This window comes from Notamacropus eugenii, chromosome 1 (assembly GCF_028372415.1).
Source record: "Notamacropus eugenii isolate mMacEug1 chromosome 1, mMacEug1.pri_v2, whole genome shotgun sequence".
In the NCBI taxonomy this organism is placed as follows: domain Eukaryota; kingdom Metazoa; phylum Chordata; class Mammalia; order Diprotodontia; family Macropodidae; genus Notamacropus; species Notamacropus eugenii.
In genome coordinates this window covers 605,384,740-605,405,486 of record NC_092872.1, presented here as the reverse complement: position 1 = coordinate 605,405,486, position 20,747 = coordinate 605,384,740, and the positions used below count along the sequence as shown (strand labels likewise).

Here is a 20,747-nt window from a genome sequence, read left to right as displayed (position 1 = left end):
TGGTTCTGTTCCTTTCACTCAGCATCAGATCGTACAACTCTTTCCAGGCCTCTCTGAAGTCTTCCTGTTCATCATTTCTTATAGCACAATAGTATTCCATTACATTCATATACCACAATTCATTCAGCCATTCCCCAACTCATGGGCATCCCCTTGATTTCCAGTTTTTGGCCACCACAAAGAGATCTGCTATAAATATTTTTGTACATGTGGGACCCTTTCCCATTTCTATGATCTCTTTGGGATACAGTCCCAGAAGCGATAAAGCTGGGTCAAAGAGCATGAACATTTTTGTAGCCCTTTGGGCATAGTTCCAAATTGCTTTCAAGAATGGTTGGATTATGGAGCCCAGCCCAGCCCAGACCTGCTGCGGCCACAGCACCAAGAGAAACAGACCCGAGCAGGCTTCAGGGACGGGATCTCCAGCGGTGGCTGCACAAGTCCCTCCGCCCACAGGTGAAGGGGGTTGGTGAGAGAGTCTCTTTGGCGGGTCGAGAGGGGAGTGGGGTACCCCCATGATTCGGGCCCCCCGGGAGGTAGAAGCTGAGAGGTGGCTGCAGACAGGGGCTCCCCAAGCGGGAGGGAGCCTGGATCCATTGTGGAAGGTCTGTGCATAAACCCCCTGAGGGAACTGAGCCTGAGAGGCGGCCCTGCCCCGACCTGACCACCTGAACTTAATTCTCACACTGAATAGCAGCCCTGCCCCCGCCAAAAGCCCTAAGGCTGGAAGCAGCATTTGAATGTCAGTCCCCAAACGCTGGCTGGGAGGACCAGGAGGCGAGGTGGGTGTGAGGAGAATATTCAGAGGTCAAGTCACTGGCTGGGGAAAATGCCCAGAAAAGGGAAAAGAAATAAGACTATTGAAGGCTACTTTCTTGGAGAACAGGCATTTCCTCCCTTCCTTTCTGATGAGGAAGAACAATGCTTACCATCAGGCAAAGACACAGAAATCAAGGCTTCTGTGTCCCAGCCCACCCAATGGGCTCAGAACATGGAAGAGCTCAAAAAGAATTTTGAAAATCAAGTTAGAGAGGTGGAGGAAAAACTGGGAAGAGAAATGAGAGAGATGAAAGAAAAGCATGAAAAGCAGATCAGCTCCCTGCTAAAGGAGACCCAAAAAAATGTTGAAGAAATTAACACCTTGAAAACTAGCCTAACTCAATTGGCAAAAGAGGTTCAAAAAGCCAATGAGGAGAAGAATGCTTTCAAAAGCAGAATTAGCCAAATGGAAAAGGAGATTCAAAAGCTCACTGAAGAAAATAGTTCTTTCAAAACTAGAATGGCACAGATGGACGCTAAGGACTTTGTGAGAAAGCAAGATATCACAGAACATAGCGAGAAGATTGGAAAAATGGAAGATAATGTGAAATATCTCATTGGAAAAACAACTGACCTGGAAAATAGATTCAGGAGAGACAATGTAAAAATTTTGGGACTACCTGAAAACCATGATCAAAAGAAGAGCCTAGACATCATCTTCCATGAAATTATCAAGGAAAACTGCCCTGAGATTCTAGAACCAGAGGGCAAAATAAATATTCAAGGAATCCGCAGAACACCGCATGAAAGAGATCCAAAAAGAGAAACTCCAAGGAACATTGTGGCCAAATTCCAGAATTCCCAGGTGAAGGAGAAAATATTGCAAGCAGCTAGAAAGAAACAATTCAAGTACTGTGGAAATACAATCAGGATACCACAAGATCTAGCAGCCTCTACATTAAGGGATCGAAGGGCATGGAATAGGATATTCCAGAAGTCAAAGGAACTAGGACTAAAACCAAGAATTACCTACCCAGCAAAACTGAGTATAATACTTCAGGAGAAAAAATGGTCTTTCAACGAAATAGAGGATTTTCAAATTTTCTTGATGAAAAGACCAGAGCTGAAAAGAAAATTTGACTTTCAAACACAAGAATGAAGACAAGCATGAAAAGGTGAACAGCAAAGAGAAGTCATAAGGGACTTACTAAAGTTGAACTGTTTACATTCCTACATGGAAAGACAATATTTGTAACTCTTGAAACATTTCAGTATCTGGGTACTGGGTGGGAGTACACACACACACATGCACACACGCATACATACATAGAGACAGAGTGCACAGAGTGAATTGAAGAGGATGGGATCATATCTTAAAAAAAAAAATGAAATCAAGCAGTGAGAGAGAAATATTGGGAGGAGAAAGGGAGAAATTGAATGGGGCAAATTATCTCTCATAAAAGAGGCAAGCAAAAGACTCATTAGTGGAGGGATAAAGAGGGGAGGCGAGAGAAAAACATGAGGTCTACTCTCATCACATTCCACTAAAGGAAAGAATAAAATGCACACTCATTTTGATAGGAAAACCTATCTCACAATACAGGAGAGTGGGAGACAAGGGCACAAGCAGGATGGGGGGGATGATAGAGGGGAGGGCATGGGGAGGAGAATGCAATCCGAGGTCGACACTCATGGGGAGGGAAAGGATTATAAGAGAATAGAAGTAATGGGGGACAGGATAGGATGGAGGGAAATATAGTTAGTCCTATACAACACAACTATTATGGAAATCATTTGCAAAACTACACAGATTTGGCCTATATTGAATTGCTTGCTTTCCAAAGGGAAAGGGTGGAGAGGGAGGGAGCTAAAGAAGTTGGAACTCAAAGGGTTAGGATCAACTGTAATGTTCTTACCACTAGGAAATAAGAAATACAGGTTAAGGGATAAAGAAAGCTATCTGGCCCTACAGGACAAAAGAGAAGATGGAGACAAGGGCAGAGAGGGATGATAGAAGAGAGAGCAGATTGATCACAGGGGCAATTAGAATGCTTGGGTCTGTGGGGGGGAGGGGAGAAAAGGGGAGAAAATCTGTAACCCAAAATGTTGTGAAAATAAATGTTAAAAGTTAAATTAAAAAAAAAAAAAAAAAGAATGGTTGGATTAGCTCACAGCTCCACCAACAACGAATTAGTGTTCCAACTCTGCCACATCTTCTCCAACATTTATGATCTTCCTGTTTTGTCATGTGAGCCAAACTGATAGGTGTGATGTGGTACCTCTGAGATGAATCTCTCTAATCAATAGTGATTTAGAGCATTTTTTTCATATGAATATAGATAGCTTTAATTTCTCTAAAAATTGCCTGTTCATATCTTTTGACTATTTATCAATTGGGGAATGACTTGTAGTCTTGTACATTTGACTCAGTTCTCTATATATTTTAGAAATGAGGGCCTCAATTTCTGTAACTGCAAAATGAGCAGTTGGACTAGGATCCACTCCAGTTTTAACTATCTATGAATAGCCTACATATGAATATGAGAATAACCTAGAATTTGTCAGTGTCGGGGAACTTTGCAGGTAAGTCCTAGAGAGTTGCTTAAAGCACACAGAGGTTAAGTACTTTGCCCAGGGTCACAAAGTTATTAAGTATCAGAGGTCACTTTAAAATCCAAGTCTCCCTGACTCTGAGCCCAGAGCCCAGCACTCAGCACTCTGTCTGTTATGCTACGTTGCCTCAACTATATAAGAAACAGAGATTTTACGTTCAAATACATGTGAAAGTAGAATCTGAACTTTCTTATTCTGTTCTTATCCTTACAGTTTGCTGAGGATTTCAGGAGAAATTCTAGTCATTGCTATCTCAGTACATGACCTCTTGCTAAATTATCACATAATTAATTTCCAAACAGAATAGAAGTCTAGCAGGCATGTTGGATTAAAAATATTTTTAAAACTCCAAAAGCTACTAACCAATAAAACAGAGCTGGTAAATGTTATAATAAGAAAAGTAAAGTAGCTCTTTAGAAATAAAGACCAATTTTGGTTTTAGGAGAGGGCCCAGTCTTTGCTCATTCTCCCAGCCCAAAGTTGTCAGTGCTTTTTCTAGCCCCAAATTTCCTCTCATTTTACTCTGATACTTAAACCACTGATCTGTGCAGATGCTCAGCGCACTCACTTCTGCCCTGTACAGCATACACTGGAGGGCAGAGATGCTTTCATTTTTTTCATTATACTGCCAGTGCTTCATTTGTAATAGACTGTTAATGTTTGCCCAGTTGAATTTACCTGGAGAGTAGCAGCATTTCCCTGTGATGTCTTCAACACTTCTGCCAACTGCTTGTGAAGTTCATCCACTTTCTGTTTTAAAAGCTGATCTTCAAAAGCATCAGCTTCTTTCCTTTTTAAATATTCTTTGTCTTCATTCACTTGACATAAAAATACATTAAAATACATTCATTTAAAGCCTTATATGTAAGATGAAGTCCTTAAGACATATCTACATATGCTCAAAGGTGATTTTTTTTTAAGTTGTACTAATTTCTGCACCTAATGGTAAGTGCGATTTCTATTGACAGAGCATACCAACAGGCTAAGAAATGTGATACTACTGACATAGAGTATTTAAAATTTTTGTTACATCTCTGTTGTTTGACCTAACAATATTTTTTAGGCCCAGAGTCTCTTAATTTTATTTATGCACACACACACACACACACACATCCAATAACAATGTACTAAAATTTTCAGGAACAAATTTGGATCAACTTAAGAATAGTAGCTGTGAACACAGCACATAAACTTCGCAAGTTCTTAAGAAACTTAGTGATACTGACTCCTCTGTAAGAGTTAAATGGAAATATGGTAATATGCATTAAAAGATCAATCTGGAATCACTTCTAAAATGGCAATCAACTTTAAGTCACTACCACATTGAATGCAACTATTTACAGATTAGGTTTTGCTGGTGCTTGTAGTTCTGACTCTTGTTTAGTCTGGGTGTTTTGGATACATGATGTCATCAGTTGTGAGGAACTTCCATTGTGGAAACTTCCTCTACAAATTGTAGATCACTACATTCTATAACTGATACTCTTAAGGCAGTTCCTTGGAGCCCTGAAAAATTATGTGAGTCGTGTATCAGAGGAAGGGATTTGTACCTAGGTCTTCTTGACTCCAAGGCTGGCCTTCTGACTAGTGGACCACACTGCCTCTCAAGTTTTTTACTTGTAAAAATGCATTTTTGCTCTCCACAGTGTGTGCTCATTTAATGTTGCTGATTACTGAATCAGAAGTAGAGATTTTTGAGGGGGGGAGGAGGGGAAGCCTGGGGGTGGAGGTGGGAAGTAGAAACAGAACACAGTGGATAGAATCCAACAGGCGAACAAAAGATAAAAGATAGAACATGTCAAACCCTAAGAAGCAAAGATTATATCACTTAAACAGAGGAAGGTTTAATTTTAATTTTGATTAAAATCTTAGACATTACTGGTGTCAGACTGCTGCTTGTCCATATTTAAGTAACTCTTTCTCACACTGAAGGTGGCAGTGTACAAGGCAAATGTGGGAAAGCTATATGAAAGCCATAAGTCACTTGTTTTCACCAGTTATTTTAGGTTTGAATACAGTATGATATTAAGATTACTTATGATAGAAGCTCAGATTTAAAATATTGGAGATTTCTCAGATTTAAACCACTCTCTTAGATTTAAACAAATTTTTCAGATTTAAAACAATGGAGATGGGAAAGTTGTGGCCAATTTTTGATGACATGAGAAGTTGATCTAGCTTAGAGCAAGTGTTTAAGAGGCATGACTAAGATGGGAGCCATATACGCAGCCCATAACATAGTGAACTATATGGGAAGAAATTCACTTCATTTGACTTAGGAACCTGTCAGAATCTCATAGGCAGAATCTCATAGTGAGTCCTTAGCAACTTATCTTGTTAGGATTTAGGGGAATACTTTTCATTCAGTTCTCTTGACAGTAACTGAGAGAGCTCTTCTCTGCAGGTTCTCCTAGAGGAGAATATTTATTACACAATATAAGCTGGATAACATGGCCCTTGAGATAAGGAATAAGAAGTCAAATAAAAAGCACAATCACAAATACCCCATTCTTTTTGTTTTCTCATTTGCTTGTGCTTCTGAGCTCTCAGTTCCTCGAAGGATAATTCTGAATCTCCACAAATGAGTTTCTCTTTGCAGTACATACAGACTTGCTTGACATCACTTCTGGATGCTAATGAAGATTGCTGGACTGAATAACCTGATTTAGAAATGATGATACGTTGTTCTCTGTAATGGAGAGACAGGGCATATACATTTACTACTGTATGCTTTATCCTGCTCTTCTAAACGCGAATCAATTATTTATGCACAGACTGTACTTGCATTTTTGATTCTTTACTGTGAGTAGATGACTGTACTGCAGAAGGAAGTGAATCCTAAAAAAAAATGCAATGAATTCTTTGCATTAAAATACATTTTACCCAATCAACTCTGCCTAATAGTTTGAAACTGCTAAGAAAAATCAAGTACCTTTATTTATTTATTTTTTAAAACTATATGTTACTACTAATATTCGAAGTTTCTACTCAATGAGTTTAAATCTTGCAGTTAGGGACCATTTGTGATACTGGCAATCAGGAAGCCAAATATAAAATAAAATCCGATGCATCACTTCATATGGGAGAAGGGTATCTAAATTATCTTAAGACATCCATCAATGCATAATCTTGGCAATGGTCTGTTACAGTGGTGTCAAACACAGAAACCAACCAAACAACAACAAAAACTGGTTCAGCCTATAACCAGGAGGTAACATATTTGATATCTTTGGTCTACCATACCATACACTGACCAGACTGAAGTATAACCTTGCTGTCTTCACTTGATGGATTAAGTAGTCTCCCAAAAAATCTGACAATAACAACGATATTTTCTGTGGCAGATTTTCCCCCAACCTTATAAACATATTATAATAATAAAATAATAACTGTTGACACATAATCTCAGAATGCCAATCATAATTAACTAGATCTTAAAATCTCGCCTTAAGACAAAAATTCTCAAATGTTTATTTGATTTTCCTATCTCAAATTCTATTAAGCGATCAACGACCCACAACTTTAGGCAATACCGTTCCTGGTCATTCTGTGAGTCTGCATGACTCCTCTTTTTGGCTACCTGACTTCTGGGAATGCAGGCTGGGTCACCATTTCCTTGAAGTGATCTTTTCATTGTCATTTGATTTAAAATCTGAGAATTGCGAAGGGGCTCTGAAAAAAAAGAAATTAATAGAATAATTAGTCAAATAAAAACTCGTAAGAAGCAAAGCTATGAAACAAAAGACTGCAGCTATATCTGCAATACATTTGAGAAGGAAGATCATAAATTATTCACGTATTGCTCGTACATAACTACTTTCATTATTTACTGAATGCTTTCTAGAGACTCTTCTAATCAATCTAATCATTCTTCTAATCAGTTGTAATCACTGCAGGGATAAAAGGAATTGTAAAAAATTCTAGTAAGCTCAACTAACAAGACAGGCCATTATGAGATGGTTGTTGAAATGTGGTCTTTTCCAGGAAGAGTAGCATTAATTTAGTATTTAATATATAATTATTAAATATAATTTAGTATTTAATTTGAGCTGAACAAACTTGCTGAAACAATTGTATTATATTCTTTTTGTATACTCTGTAGTACCTCACAGTCCTCTGTTTAATATAATATAATAATAAATGTTTGACTGTGTTTGGGGGCCACAGAATTAGGTTATTTTGTAATACGAAGAACTTAGGGGAAGGACAAGTTTGGGGTACTGAATTGGGGGAGAGGGGAGCCGTGTGAAAACAGAAACCTAAGGAAAGAGAAACAGAAGAGACTGTTAAAGAAATTTCACCTAATTTAAAATTTTGCTCAGGGCTATCATTATATCCAGTAACAGAAATCACTCATATTCAGCTTGCAGGGTTCCCAAGATCCATATCTTATGATAATAATACCATAGCTCGGATATACTTTAGGTTAAATAGATTTTTGCAAAGTCTCTTAGATACATAATTCATTATATAACTGAATAACTTCACAATTAAACTCGTTTATAAATTGGGGACTAACTATGCTGAGCAGGTTCCCTGATCTTAAAAAATGTTGTCTACAGGTAAAGAACCTCTACTTACCTCATATTCTCCTATATCATCTAGTATGGCATTCTAGGTATTAAAGACTATTTTTATCTAAATTAGCAACAACTTCAACTTAGGAAAATGCAATTTTACCTTGAGCTGGCAAACGTGTTCCAGTGAATCGATTCTGGAATAAACTAAAAAGAGAGTAGGAGTTAAGAATAAAATTCAACCAAAAGTAGATGTCATTTTTGAACATGCAATTTTGTAAAAAGAAACTAAATTAATGTAAATTAATAGGACATGAAATAATGGAGTTGCTTTAAATAAACAAACTTTTAAAGTGTTCATTATATCATATGGGTTAATGTTTCCATTAATGGGTCTTATCACTGTGAGTACTCTCTCCAACAATAAAGACTGTAACCACTCCATACGTCATCCTATGCAAGTCTTGTCCATGACTTTCTATAAAATTAGCTATAGGTAAGCCATTTAAAGTGCTACAGATCTTCCTCTCATTGTCTTAATATTTTTTGGTTAGTGGTTCAGCATTTGGGCTGTTCACATAACTTTTATATCTCTTCATTCTAGCTACACAACCAGTCAAATATTCTTTTCTAATCATACACATTCTTAATATCTTTTTTGTTATTTATATGGTCATGGATTTAGTGCTGAAAGAGAGCTAATTTTTTGCACACAAGTTACCATGGGCAATATGCTGCAGGTTACTTATGTCCCCTCACTGTCCTCTGGTCAACTTGCAATTCTGAACTGTTTGATGTGGTCACAGTATATCATTTGCAGCCATGTAGAATTACCCCCAAGAATACTGGGGTAAAAAATTTAAGCATATGTAACAACAAGCAGTTCAGGAATCAGTGAATGTTCTGCACCGTCACCCCGAAGTCATCTATTCTCCTCTCTTCTTACTCACTTAGAGCCTATCTAAGTTTACGTACTGATCAGCTACATCACTAGGCTGTCGATTTAAGTTTCTATCATAATCTTGGCAACAAATTTTTCACCTGCTTGGCTTTTCTAATAAGAAGGGTTACGTAGATTTCCTTTGAAAGACTAGACCTAAGCTGGGAAGATTCAAGGTAATCAACATCTTATCCACAAATAAATATCTATAGAATGAATATCTATAGAACTGTTTAAAGGGAACTCCACTTTATTTGAATTTTCCTTAGAGCATGCATCTTGACCTTTAGCAAGCAGATTTCCTTGTCTGGGGTTTCACTTACTGTTGAACACTTAATGTAGCATCAAGGAAGTTTAAACAACTGTGGTACATGTTAGAGAGACACCACTGGAGAATATTTAAGAATGTGTCTTGTTCTACTGGGTTAATTGCTTTTTTGTAATAAATGATAAACACAGTGGGATATCGTAGTCTCTAAAACTCCAACTCAGTTGTGGGACCGTTAATATGTATCTGTTGTAGAACTGTCTGCAAAAAGTTGCTTTCTCATGCTTTGGTCAAGTCTACCCATGATACATGCATAAACTATTCCCAAAATTCTTAGGTATAAAAAAGTACTTAAAAGTACTTTTTAAAAAGAACTTAAGAGGATTGGGGAAGATAGTGGAGTAGGTCAGAAAATTCCAAGCTCTCAAGATTTTCCCCCACAAGAGTTAAAATAGCACCTTAGGGCAAACAAAGTGTGGGTGGAGATAAATAAGAATGGGGCACAACAGGAGTCTTCCCGGGACAATTTGAGAGGAAAAGGTTTGGTCCCCTATGAAGAGTAAACACCTCCAGATCAGGGTTCATTTTAACATGTTGTAAGCCCTGGGGTTAACTGGTTTGAGAGGCTGCCTTAGGTCCCAGCCATAGGAACTTTCACCCCCTGGATAGTGAGGGGAGTTAGGAGTTTGAGCCCGAGAAGACTGAGGGAACCTTTGCTGATAAGGAATGCCAGAGCTGGGGGGGTGGGAGGTGGGAGAGAGAAGTATACAGCTCATGACCGGTGACTGCAGAAGCAGTGGGCTAGAAAACCCCTGGCTGTGGGCACTTACAGGAGGTTGGAGGTTTGGCTTTGATTCCAGGCAGGAGGGGAGAACTGAAGATCTGGGGTAAGAGGCATCATTTCCCACACCCCAGGGCTAGAGGTGATTACAAAAATAAAGCTATTACCACAAAAAATGCAAAAGCAAAGGAGAAAGAATCCAACCATAGAAAGCTATTACGGGAATAGAGATGACCCAGGTTCATCTTCAGAGGAGAATACTGAAGTAAAGAAATCCCCAAAGAGTAATGTCAAAGGGTCGCCTGCCAAAAAAGAATTCTTAGAAGATCTTAAAAAAGAGTTTAAAAAACAAGTAACAGAGATGGAAGAAAAACTAAAGAAAAAATAAGACCAATCCAGGAAAAACAAGAAGGATATGAAAGGAAAAGTCAACCAATTAGAAAAGGAGATCCAGAATCTTAAGGAAAAAAATAACACCTTGAAAATTAGAATTGGGCAAAGCGAAGCCACTGAAATTATAAGAGATCAAGAAATAATTAACCAAAATATGAATAATGAAAAAATAGAAGAGAAAGCAACACATCTTATAAGAAAAACAACAGATTTCTAGAATAGATCAAGAAGAGAAAATACAAAAATAATTGAACTGAAAGTTATGATAAAAAAAAAAAGGATCTTGATACAATAATACAAGAAATAATTAAAGAAAATTGTCCTGAAGCATTAGAACAAGGGGGGAAAGAAGAAATAGAAAAAACCCATCAATCACCACTTACAAGAGATCCTATGAGGAAAACTCATAAGAATATCAGTCACATTCCAAAACCTCCAACCCAAGGATAAAATATTAAAAGAATCAAGATTAAAACAACTTAAATATGGTGGTGCCACAATTAGACTCACACAAGACCTAGCAGCAGAGACATTAAAGGACTGCACATCTTGAAACACAATATATCTAAGAGCAAAAGAATTGGGGATCTGGCCAAAAATATCATACCCTTCAAGGCTAAATATTATCCAGAATGAAAACAAATGGACATTTGATCAATTGTCAGACTTTTGAGACTTTGTTAAAAAAATCCTGAACTTAACAGAAGATTTGACATACAAGAAGCAAGAGAAACATAAGGTATATATACCAAAGATTGATTATAAGGGATTCATAAGGACAGACTGTTTACTTTTTACTTTTCATAAATGTAAAATGTATGTCTACAATTCTTATTAATAATTGGGTGGCTCATAAGTAATACTGGGGAAAACCTGAGTAGAATATGAATTTAAAAGTAAAAGAATTTAGAAACAACTAAAAAGAGTAATTATTTTATACAAATGAGGTGCAAGAGGAAGAATCAATATAGAGGAGTTAGATGGGGAAGAAGGGCTGGTAGTTCTGGTAACCTACTTTCATCAAGAATGGGTTTAAGAGAGAACAATACATATATATTTAGAAGTGTATAAAAGTTTTTTAAATTCAGAAGAAATAAAACGGTAAGGGCACTGGGAGTGGGGAAGAGGACAAGGGAGGGATTTTTAGAGGAGAGGTAGAGGGAATAGGCAAAAGGGGGGTTTAGAAGGATGTTTAGATTTACGGGAATGGGAGGATAGGGGAGGAATTCTTGGAGGGGGGTAGGCAAGAAATAGGAGAACAAGGTAGTGGGTAAAAGTAAAGTAGAAGAGGTAGGAGGGATAGGAAACAAGAAATATACACAAATATGAAAAACAAAGATCAGGAGTAGAATATGTTTGGGAATGTATATGTCTCTCTATGTGTGTATATATATGCATATGTGTATATATCTATAGAGAAACATTTCTAAACCTTATTGTAGCCTTCTGAGTGGGGTGGGGGGAGGGAAAAAAAGGACAAAGTAAAAAAAATGCACAGCAGAGAATGAAAGAACTCACAGGAAAGCAAAGAAAACATGGACAATTTTCAACACAACATGTATTATTTATCATACAGGCTTTCTTGAAATAAAAATTGATTGTTAACGTGATTTGATTCATCTCATGTTCTGCTGTGCACGACATGCTTTTTTTCTTTTTAACTGGGTATTTAAGTTCTGATATTTAAGTTTATGATACGTTTTTGGTTCTTTTTTCTGTTTTCTATTTGTGTTTTGGCATTTAAGTCTAAAATAAAATTAAAAAGTACTTAAAAGGACTGCTGTAATCTTGGTCACTTTTCCCATCCTCATTCCTTTGGGAAATGATTTTTTAAAAAGTGACTGCTGAGTGCCTTAAAAATTCTGCCCTTGAGAATTCCTCAAACTCACTTCATATTTATTAGTTATACCTAAGAGAAGAGGGTAAATGGAACCTACAAGTAACAGCTAAGTTTCAGATGTTTAGGCAATATTTATTTGCCAAGAGTGAGTACTGTGTTGCACAATGTAGAAAATAGTTTGCAAGGAACGGTACTTAACTAAGCAGATTTAGAAATCTGATAAACTACCTGTACTGTTGATGCAGTATTTCAGTAGGTTCCGCCTGGTTTTGAATTCCTGTATGAAAAACAGCACTAGCACGCTGTAGATCTCCTTGGACTTCAAGGTGCTGAGCCCAAGCTAAATACAGAGCAGATGACCTGATACCAATCCCTTGGCTGTGTATATATTCATAAAATTGATGAGGTTCACTGTTAAATTCAGCCTAGTTTAGAAAGCAAAAGAAAACAACATGTTCAGAAGTTTCATCACAACACAGGAATTGCTATGCCAGGTTAAACCCAGGGCTCTATTTTGCCGGATATTGTTGCCAGAGACCCTAAGTATTATGCTATAGAAGGGCTTAGTTGACCTCTAATGTCAACCTTTGAAGTTAAATATACCCCAAGTTTCCTTAGCTGGCACTTCTGGTCCTAAGATGAGTCCCACAAGTTTATTTCCTGTTGTGTGAAATAGTACTTTAATTTGTCCTAAAACTTCCTGTCAAATTTCAAAAGTTTCTTGCCTAGTCCCAGAATCCTGGGATTTGCTAAACAAGGGTATTCACTGTTAGTACATTATTAATGCATTTATTATTTCATTCATATGCATTTCAAAACATCACAAAATTCTAATCATGTCTCTGATTAGCCTTTGCCATTCCAAAACCAAGAGTTCAAATTGTTTCACTTTGATTTCTTAGACAGGGCCTGATATACCACTTCCCTTATTCCACAACCAAAAACCCCACTAAGACCTCTGCTCATCTTCTTCCCAGGGTCTTGGGTATTGAATATTCTGACCTAAACCATTTATAGAGATTTTGGTCTTATCTCACCTTCTAATCCACTCCATATCTTTTGTAAGTTAGTCATAGATTTTTTTAACTGATTCTGATATTCTAAATGAAATCTATATTCCAACACCTTCTCCCCACCAACAGCGCAGTTTCTTTTCCCACCCAACTTCTCATCGCTCCTACAAGTCTTCCTTTGATTTAATGAGTTTTATTCAGTAATGATAATATTCTCTATTGCTATGCACAATTAAGAGAAAAAGATTGGAGACTAAGATAAAAAGTCTTCTTATTAAAACAAACAACTTTAGAATTTTAGGCATTATGATTGACATACTTGTTTCAATAACACTCTAAAAACATACTCACAAATTTTATACAGCAATTAATGAACCTTGGATCACTGTGGTACCTCTTCTTATCCAAAAATGTCTTGACTAACCGTTCTAACAGTGTTGACAAAAAATCTGCATTTTGAGCAAAATTCTCTTCTGCCCACTGTACATATCTGAAACAAGAGTATTTGAAAAAGTGTTTAAGGTTGATGTTTGTTTCTTTTTAAAAGGTAAAGGTAAACTGAATACTAACCTTTCCCACAGATCAAGTGGATCATCTCCCCTGTAGCTTTGTACATGGGCTTCAAACATTCTAAAAAAAAAAAAAATAGGAAAAATGATGAAAAAGTATTACTGTGGGCTAATGAAAGCAAAAAAGTGTGTCCTGATTTTGTGTGGTATTTATTACTTACATACCTTAAAATGCAAGTTTAAAAAGCAGGACAAAATACAATTTAAAATGTTTAAAGACAGTATTCAATGAGAAAGTATTGATTTGAAATTAAAAATTTAATATTAAGTCTGATAATCTGTGTCTTAATTCAAGTTTGTACTCTAGGAAGAAACCAAAATGATGCCTTTTTCTGCTTTTGTCCACACCCCATCCCCACCTCCACCCATGAACTAATATCCTAGTTATTTTTCTTTTGATATGGAAGTTTATATATAATCAGCAACTTCTATGGAAAAGCTTCTTAAAATTATTGCATTCCAAGGTGGAGTATGAGATATTATACAAAGGGAGAGTCTAAAGTACTATGAGAAATGTAAGAAGGAAAACTACTTTCAAAAGAGGAAAGGGATGAGAGTTAAAAGTAGAAAACATTTCATGGAGGAATTGATACCAGACCCTTTAAGAGAATTCCATAAGTGAAAGGGAAAAGAACCTATTCCAAGCATGTGGGAAAAGGATGAATAATAAAGATATAAAAACTAAGGCAATATGAGAAAAAGGTGTAGTTGTGTTTGGATCAAACAGACCATAAGGAAATAGTGTGAGAAAGATGCAAAGGGACGCTGGAGTCAAATTATATAGGTCCCTGAATGTCAACATAAAGTATTCCCCCTTCCTGTATGGAGTATCATTGAAACTTGGAAGTGAATCACAGGGCCTAAAGAGTTGAAATGAATCTCAAGAGGCCATGGTGTCCAACCTGTGATGGCACAAGAGAAGAAAGTGTTGTTGGTGACCTTGCATAGCCCTCCCTCACTCAAACCAAAGTCAACTGCAAGTCAAATCATCATCTTGATGCCATGGTCCTCTTCAAGAACGAAGGACAAACACAATCTGTGAGTGAGTAGCAGCTCCTCTCCTGTCCTCTCCTCTCCTGTTTTCTGGTGTTCTACCCAGGGGAAAGGACGCTCCATGGCCAAAAACTGCCTTTTTTCCTTTGGGTTTACTGGCTACATTTCTGGCTCAAAGATCAAGCCTTAAATCTAATTCACTCTGGAGCTCATAGATTGGACAAGTCCCCACCCACCTAGCCAGAGTGAATATAATTACTAAATAGTAATTGTGTCTCTTTTACCCAGGAACTCGGAAGGAAAGTCTTCCCCTCCCAGTTCGATCTTTTTTTTATTAAAGGGGCCATCCCTTGAGTAACTTCTTAAAGAAGCCTATTCATTGAATTGGTGTATCTCACTCAAAGTGAGAATATGATAAGACCTTAGCCTGAAAAGGCCAGGGTCTCCCATTGCATGCTGGGTCACCTCCAGTCATCCTGATGAATATCAGGCCACTGGACCCAGATGGCTCAGGAGAAGAAAGTGAGGTTGGTGACCTTGCACAGCCCTCCCTCACTCAAATCAAAGTCAACTGCAAGTCATGTCATCATCTTGATGTTCTTTGACAACGAAGGACAAACACAACAACAACCTGTCCAACCTGTAACTAAACAACAATCCCTACACCATGTCATGGCTAATAAATAGTTTTGCTTGGAGATCTCCAGTGAGGGAAATGTCACTGCTTCATGAAGCAGCCCACTTAATTTCTAAATAGTTCTGCTAGCAAGTTTTTTCTCATATTGGGCTAAAATTTGTTTCTTTGTAACTTCCACTTGCTCCTAGTCTATAAAGCAGTCCAAGTATAATCTTTCTTCCATGTGATAGCCTTTCAAATTCTTGAAGACAGTTATGTTCCCTTTAAGTCTTCTGTTTTCAGGCTACACCCTCAGTTTCTTTAACAGATCCTCCTTATGACAAGATCTCCAAGCAACACTTTCCAATTTTTTTTTATCAATGTCATATTTTTTTTTTATCAATGTCATTTCTAAAATGGCCTGCCCAGAATGAAAAATAATATTCCAGATATAATCTGACAATGACAAAGAACAGTGCTGTTATCACTTCCCTAATCCTGGACACAATAGTGTCCGTACGGTGCAAAATCCTTTGTATGTAGGTATTGCATTTGGTCCTCCCCACAAACCTAGGGGATTGGGGTTAATCTGGTCCCTAAGGGTGTGGCCCAGGGTTACCTATCTAGTAAGAGACAGCACCCTTAGGTTTTCCTGACTCCAAGTCCAGTGACTAGCCAGTGAAAGCCAGCTTCTTCTGTAGCTCAAAAGGGCCTTGGATTTTCTTGGCTGCCATGTAACACTGCTGACTCATAATGAAGCCCCCAAGTTTTTTCAAATTTATTGCTATTTTAGCCAACCTGGAAATATATCTTTTTGAACTAAAACTCACTCCCTATTCTCCTACATTTCATCTACATTACATAGCCAAACCATTTATTCAATATTCCTTAAATATACTCTCCTTTTATTTTTTGTGGTAGCAAGGTCCTAGAAACAGAATGGAGTTCCCTGCTTGGTAAGGCCTGAAAAATTGTGTATGTGGATGTAATGGAAAATTATTGTGTAGTAAGGGATAATAAACAATAGGAATCTGATAAATGACAGTCATAATAATAGCTAGTATTTATGTAGCTCATTCTTTAAATCTATGATCTCATATGATCCTCACAACCATGGGATGTAGGTGCTAGTCATTACCCTCATTTTACAGATGAGGAAACCGAGGCAGAGAGATTAATGACCTGCCCAGGATCACTTGGCACACTATGTGAGATGGCTCTGGAAAAGTGAGGCTGGTGGCCTTGCATAGCCCTCCCTCACTCAAAACAAAGTCAAGTGCAAGTCATGTCATAATTTCTTTAATGGCATGGTCTTCTTCAGCAATGAAGGATGAACACAAGTCAGGCCCACTATATAGTAACCACCTAGTTGTCTCTAATTAATATATTAGTAAGGTAAACATGGGAAAACTAGTATAAATTGAGGCAGAATAAGAAGAACAATATATATGATTACGATAATGTAAATAAAAAATACTAACAGGAGCAAGAACATGGAATAATTAATATAATTAGTCTTGGGCCTAGAGAACAGATTAATGACCAACTATTCTCCCCAGAGAGGTAGGGATCTATGTAGGCTGAACAATCTTATCACTGTACTGAGTGGTTTTACTTGACTGTTTACACAGGATAGTTCATAAAGTAGGGGGCATGAGAAAGAGAGGAGGGCAAAAGATGGCCTTTAGATTGGAAAATTACTCATGTTAAAAACAAAAGGAATCAACAAAACTACTTTTAATGACCTGGTAGCTTCCTTCCCTTGGGAACATACTACCCTAATTATCTCTTGTCTAAATCTTCAAATGTGAGAGTCCAGAATTCTACAGTGCTTTCACAAAACCAATCCAGATATCCCCTCCTACCTAATGCAACTACTCTAAATCTTTAATCTTATGGCAACCTATTTGATTCTATAGTTATTTGTATTCACAACAATTTATAAAAATAGAACAGACATCTCAGTAGAGCTGGACCTAGAATCTAGCCAAGCTAGAGTACTCCCAGCATCCCTTGCACTCCCATTTTCACCATTAGAATACCAATTCCATAAGGTTAGGGCCTATGCCTTCCTCATCTCTGTATTCCTTCTACAATATCTTCTACAAAGAAGGCACTCAATAAACGTTTCTTTAATTTTAGAGCTAGAAAGAATCTTGATGATGATCTAATCCCTACACTCCATTCCCATCCCTCCTTTTTTAAAGACATCTCAATTACTACAAATTGTTCCTTTTATTATCTCCACTTTCTTCAATCTCTCCCCTTCTACTGACCACTTCTTTACTCTCTACAAATATGCCCATGTCTCCCCCATCCTTAAACTTTTACTTGCTTTGTTCATCCCTACAACCTGTCCTATCACATCTGTCTTCCCTTTTGTGTCTGAATTCCTCAGCAGGTCAATTACAGTGATTCCACTGCCTTTTCTCTCACTCTCTTCTTAAACTTGTCACTTCATCATTTAACTGAAGCTTCCTTTTCCAAAATTACCAATCTCTCATCCTTCCCTAATCCTTATCCTTCTTGACTTTTCTTCAACTTTGGACCCTCACGTCCTTGATACTGTCTTCCTACTATGTTTTCATGAAACCGCTCTCTCCTGGTTTTCCTCCAGCCTGTCTGACTGCTCATTCTTAGTCTCCTTTGTGGGATCTGAAGATGTCATGCTCTCTGCTAACTGTGGTTAACCCTTAAAGCTCTGTCTTGGACCCTTTTCTATTCTCCCACTATACCATTTTACTTGGTGATTTAACAGCTTTCATGGATTCAATTATCATCTCGATGCAGATCATTTTCAGATCTAATTATACAGTCCTAACCTCTAGCTAGGTGGCCCACTGGATAGTGCCCCTGACCTGGAGTCAGGAAAACCTAAGTTCAAATACCACCTGCAACATTTACTAGCTGTGTGACCCCTGGGTAAGTCCCTTAACCTGTTTGCCTCAGTTTCTTCATCTGTTAAATGAGCTAAAGAATGGCAAACCATTCCAGTATCTTTCATAAGAAACCCCTAAATGGGGTCACAGAGTTGGACATGACTAAAAAACAATAAACCTCTCTTGACCTCCAGTTCCACAATTCCAACTGCTTATTGGATATCTCTGACTGGATGTCCCAGAAGACATCTTAAATCCAATGTGTTCAAAACTGAACTCCATCCCCCCCATCTCCCCACATCATTCTACCCTCCTAACTTTGCTATTACTGTAGAGAGGTCTACTAGGTTCTCAGTCACCAGGCTCCCAATTGAAGCGTCATCCTTGACTGCCCACCTCCACATGCCATCAGTTTCCAAGTTCTATTGATTCTACCTTCACAACGTCTCTTATATGTTCTCTTCCCTACTGTGTCACTGCCACCACCCTGGCACAGGCTTTCCTCATCCCCTCACACTTGAACTATGGCAATAGCCTACTATTTGGTCTTCCTACCACAACTTTCTCCACACTGCAGCCCATCCTCCAATCAACTTCAAATAGATCATCCTAAAGCCTAGGTCTGACTATATCTCCCCTCTAGTCATTCAACTCCATTGGCTCTTTATTGCTTCCAGCATCAAATATAAGATCTTATTTGGCTTTTAAAATTCTTCATGACTTGGCTCCTTTCTCCTTTTCTTGGTTTTTAAAACCTTAATTCCCCTCAATATACCCTACAAACCCTGTTGTTCCTTAAGATGCTCCATCCACCTCTGGACTCCAGGCATTTTCACCAGCTTTCCCCTATGCCTGGAATTCTCCTCTTCCAGAATCTCCATCTCCTGGCTTCCCTGACTTCCTTAAAGTTCCAGGCTAAATTCTTTTTTCTGCAAGAAGCCTTTTACAACCCTTCTTAACTTTAGTTCTTTTCCTCTGAAATTACCCCTAATTTTATATATCTATATATTTATCTGTCTATACACAGACACATAAATATCACTAAAGAAAATGTTAGCTCTGCACCGTTTCATACTCATCTTGCAAGGGTTCTCCAAATCCATCTTTTTTGTCATTTCTTAAAGTGCATTAACATGCCATTAATTCTTATACCTTCTCTCCTGATATGACTACTACTCTGGTACAGACCTCATCACCTCATGCCTAGACTTCTGCAGGGCACTGCTGGTTGGTCTTCTCTCCCTACTCCAGTCTGTCCCCCACTCTGCCATCAAAGTGATCTTCCTTTTAAATCACAGGGCTGGCCGTGCCTACCCCTTCTCAATAAACTCCAGCGGCTCCTTATTACCTTCAAGATCAAATAGAAAACCTTCTGTTTGGTGTCCAGAATCCTTCATAATTGGTTCTAGGCCCTTTCCAGGCTACTTACACCTGACCCTCCCCCCCCAGCACCCCGAGATCCAGTGACACCCACCTCCTGGCTAATCTACTCCCGGCACACTCCTCCTTGGGGCTCCGGGCACTACCACCGGCTGTCTCATCTCGGGCTCCTGGCTTCTCCAGCTTCCTTCAAATCCCAACTAAAATGTCCCTTTTTGCCGGCAGCCTTTCCCAGCGCCCCTTGGCTCCGGAGCCTTCCCTTGGCTGATTACTTCCCAGGCACGTCGTTAGGCCCTAGTCGTGTCCCCCGGTAGCTCTCCGAGCTCCGGGAGGGCAGACCGCCGTCCCCCGCTTCGCCCAGCACCCAGCCCCGTAGTAGGTGCGCAGTAAATACGGACTGCCGGACAGACTGCCGCGTCCATGCCTTCAGACACCACGGTCTCTACTGCGCGCAACGCCCGGGGTCCGGAGCTGGGGGAGATGCCTGGCCCTGCCCGCAGCTTTCCCACCAAACAGCTGATGCTAATCGCCACTCTTCCCCCCGCCATTTTAAGGACAACTGGGTTCGAATCCAGATCCCGTCACTTGTTCCCTGTGCGACCCTGGAAGAGCCGCTTCACCGCCTGGGCCTCGGTCTTCTCGTCGGTAAAACGGGGGCTTCCAGCTCCCAATCACAGGAACGAAACCCACCCGTTCTCGCCTCGTTCGACATAGTATCCCCACCCCCACCCCACCCCTGCCTCCAATGAGGGACTCACAGCAAAGCACGTTTCGGGTCGTCCATGGCCTCCCGACACGAACATACACACATACACACGCAGATCAGAGAGCCGCCACCATCTGCCGGATTCAAATCTCCCGCGCAGGCGCAGTCCGAACACCGAGCGTTCGCGAAGCGACGCGGTCATTGGCTCCTCGCTGAAAGCACCTGGCCAATCAGGAGCGCAGTTGCTGGGAGGAGCTTCTTCCTGAGCCTTGGCCGGTCCCGCCCATTGGGCTCGTGCTGGTGCGCCTGCGTCCAACACCCTTAACGCGCTTCGCGTTTGAGGCTAGTTGGGAGCTTAAGCGCTCCTCCCCTGTCAGGTTTGGGGCTTTAGGGGGTCGCAGGTTTAGAGCTGAAAAGGTACTTCGGGGGCCATCTTGTCCCACTCCCTGATTTTACAGAGGAGAGGACTGAAGCCTAGAG

The 20,747-nt window shown here is 39.2% G+C and overlaps 1 protein-coding gene across 3 annotated transcripts in view; it reads right to left on the bottom strand.

The window, feature by feature from the left end:
- Positions 1 to 20,499, bottom strand: part of BUB1 (BUB1 mitotic checkpoint serine/threonine kinase) — a 52,239-nt gene extending 31,740 nt beyond the window's left edge. For 2 of the 3 annotated variants that reach the window (XM_072636349.1, XM_072636368.1), the window contains exons 1-9: positions 19,370 to 19,523; positions 13,695 to 13,754; positions 13,476 to 13,614; positions 12,340 to 12,536; positions 8,053 to 8,096; positions 6,953 to 7,044; positions 6,158 to 6,210; positions 5,877 to 6,061; positions 4,051 to 4,190 (exon numbers count right to left, since the gene is read on the bottom strand). In XM_072636349.1, the coding sequence (XP_072492450.1) occupies positions 4,051 to 4,190; positions 5,877 to 6,061; positions 6,158 to 6,210; positions 6,953 to 7,044; positions 8,053 to 8,096; positions 12,340 to 12,536; positions 13,476 to 13,614; positions 13,695 to 13,754; positions 19,370 to 19,452 (993 nt within the window). In that variant the 5' untranslated portion in view covers positions 19,453 to 19,523. Of the gene's footprint in view, positions 1 to 4,050; positions 4,191 to 5,876; positions 6,062 to 6,157; positions 6,211 to 6,952; positions 7,045 to 8,052; positions 8,097 to 12,339; positions 12,537 to 13,475; positions 13,615 to 13,694; positions 13,755 to 19,369; positions 19,524 to 20,319 lie in introns of those variants that run through there. The other variant, XM_072636358.1, reaches the window with a different exon arrangement.
- Between the last annotated feature and the right edge of the window lie 248 nt (positions 20,500 to 20,747).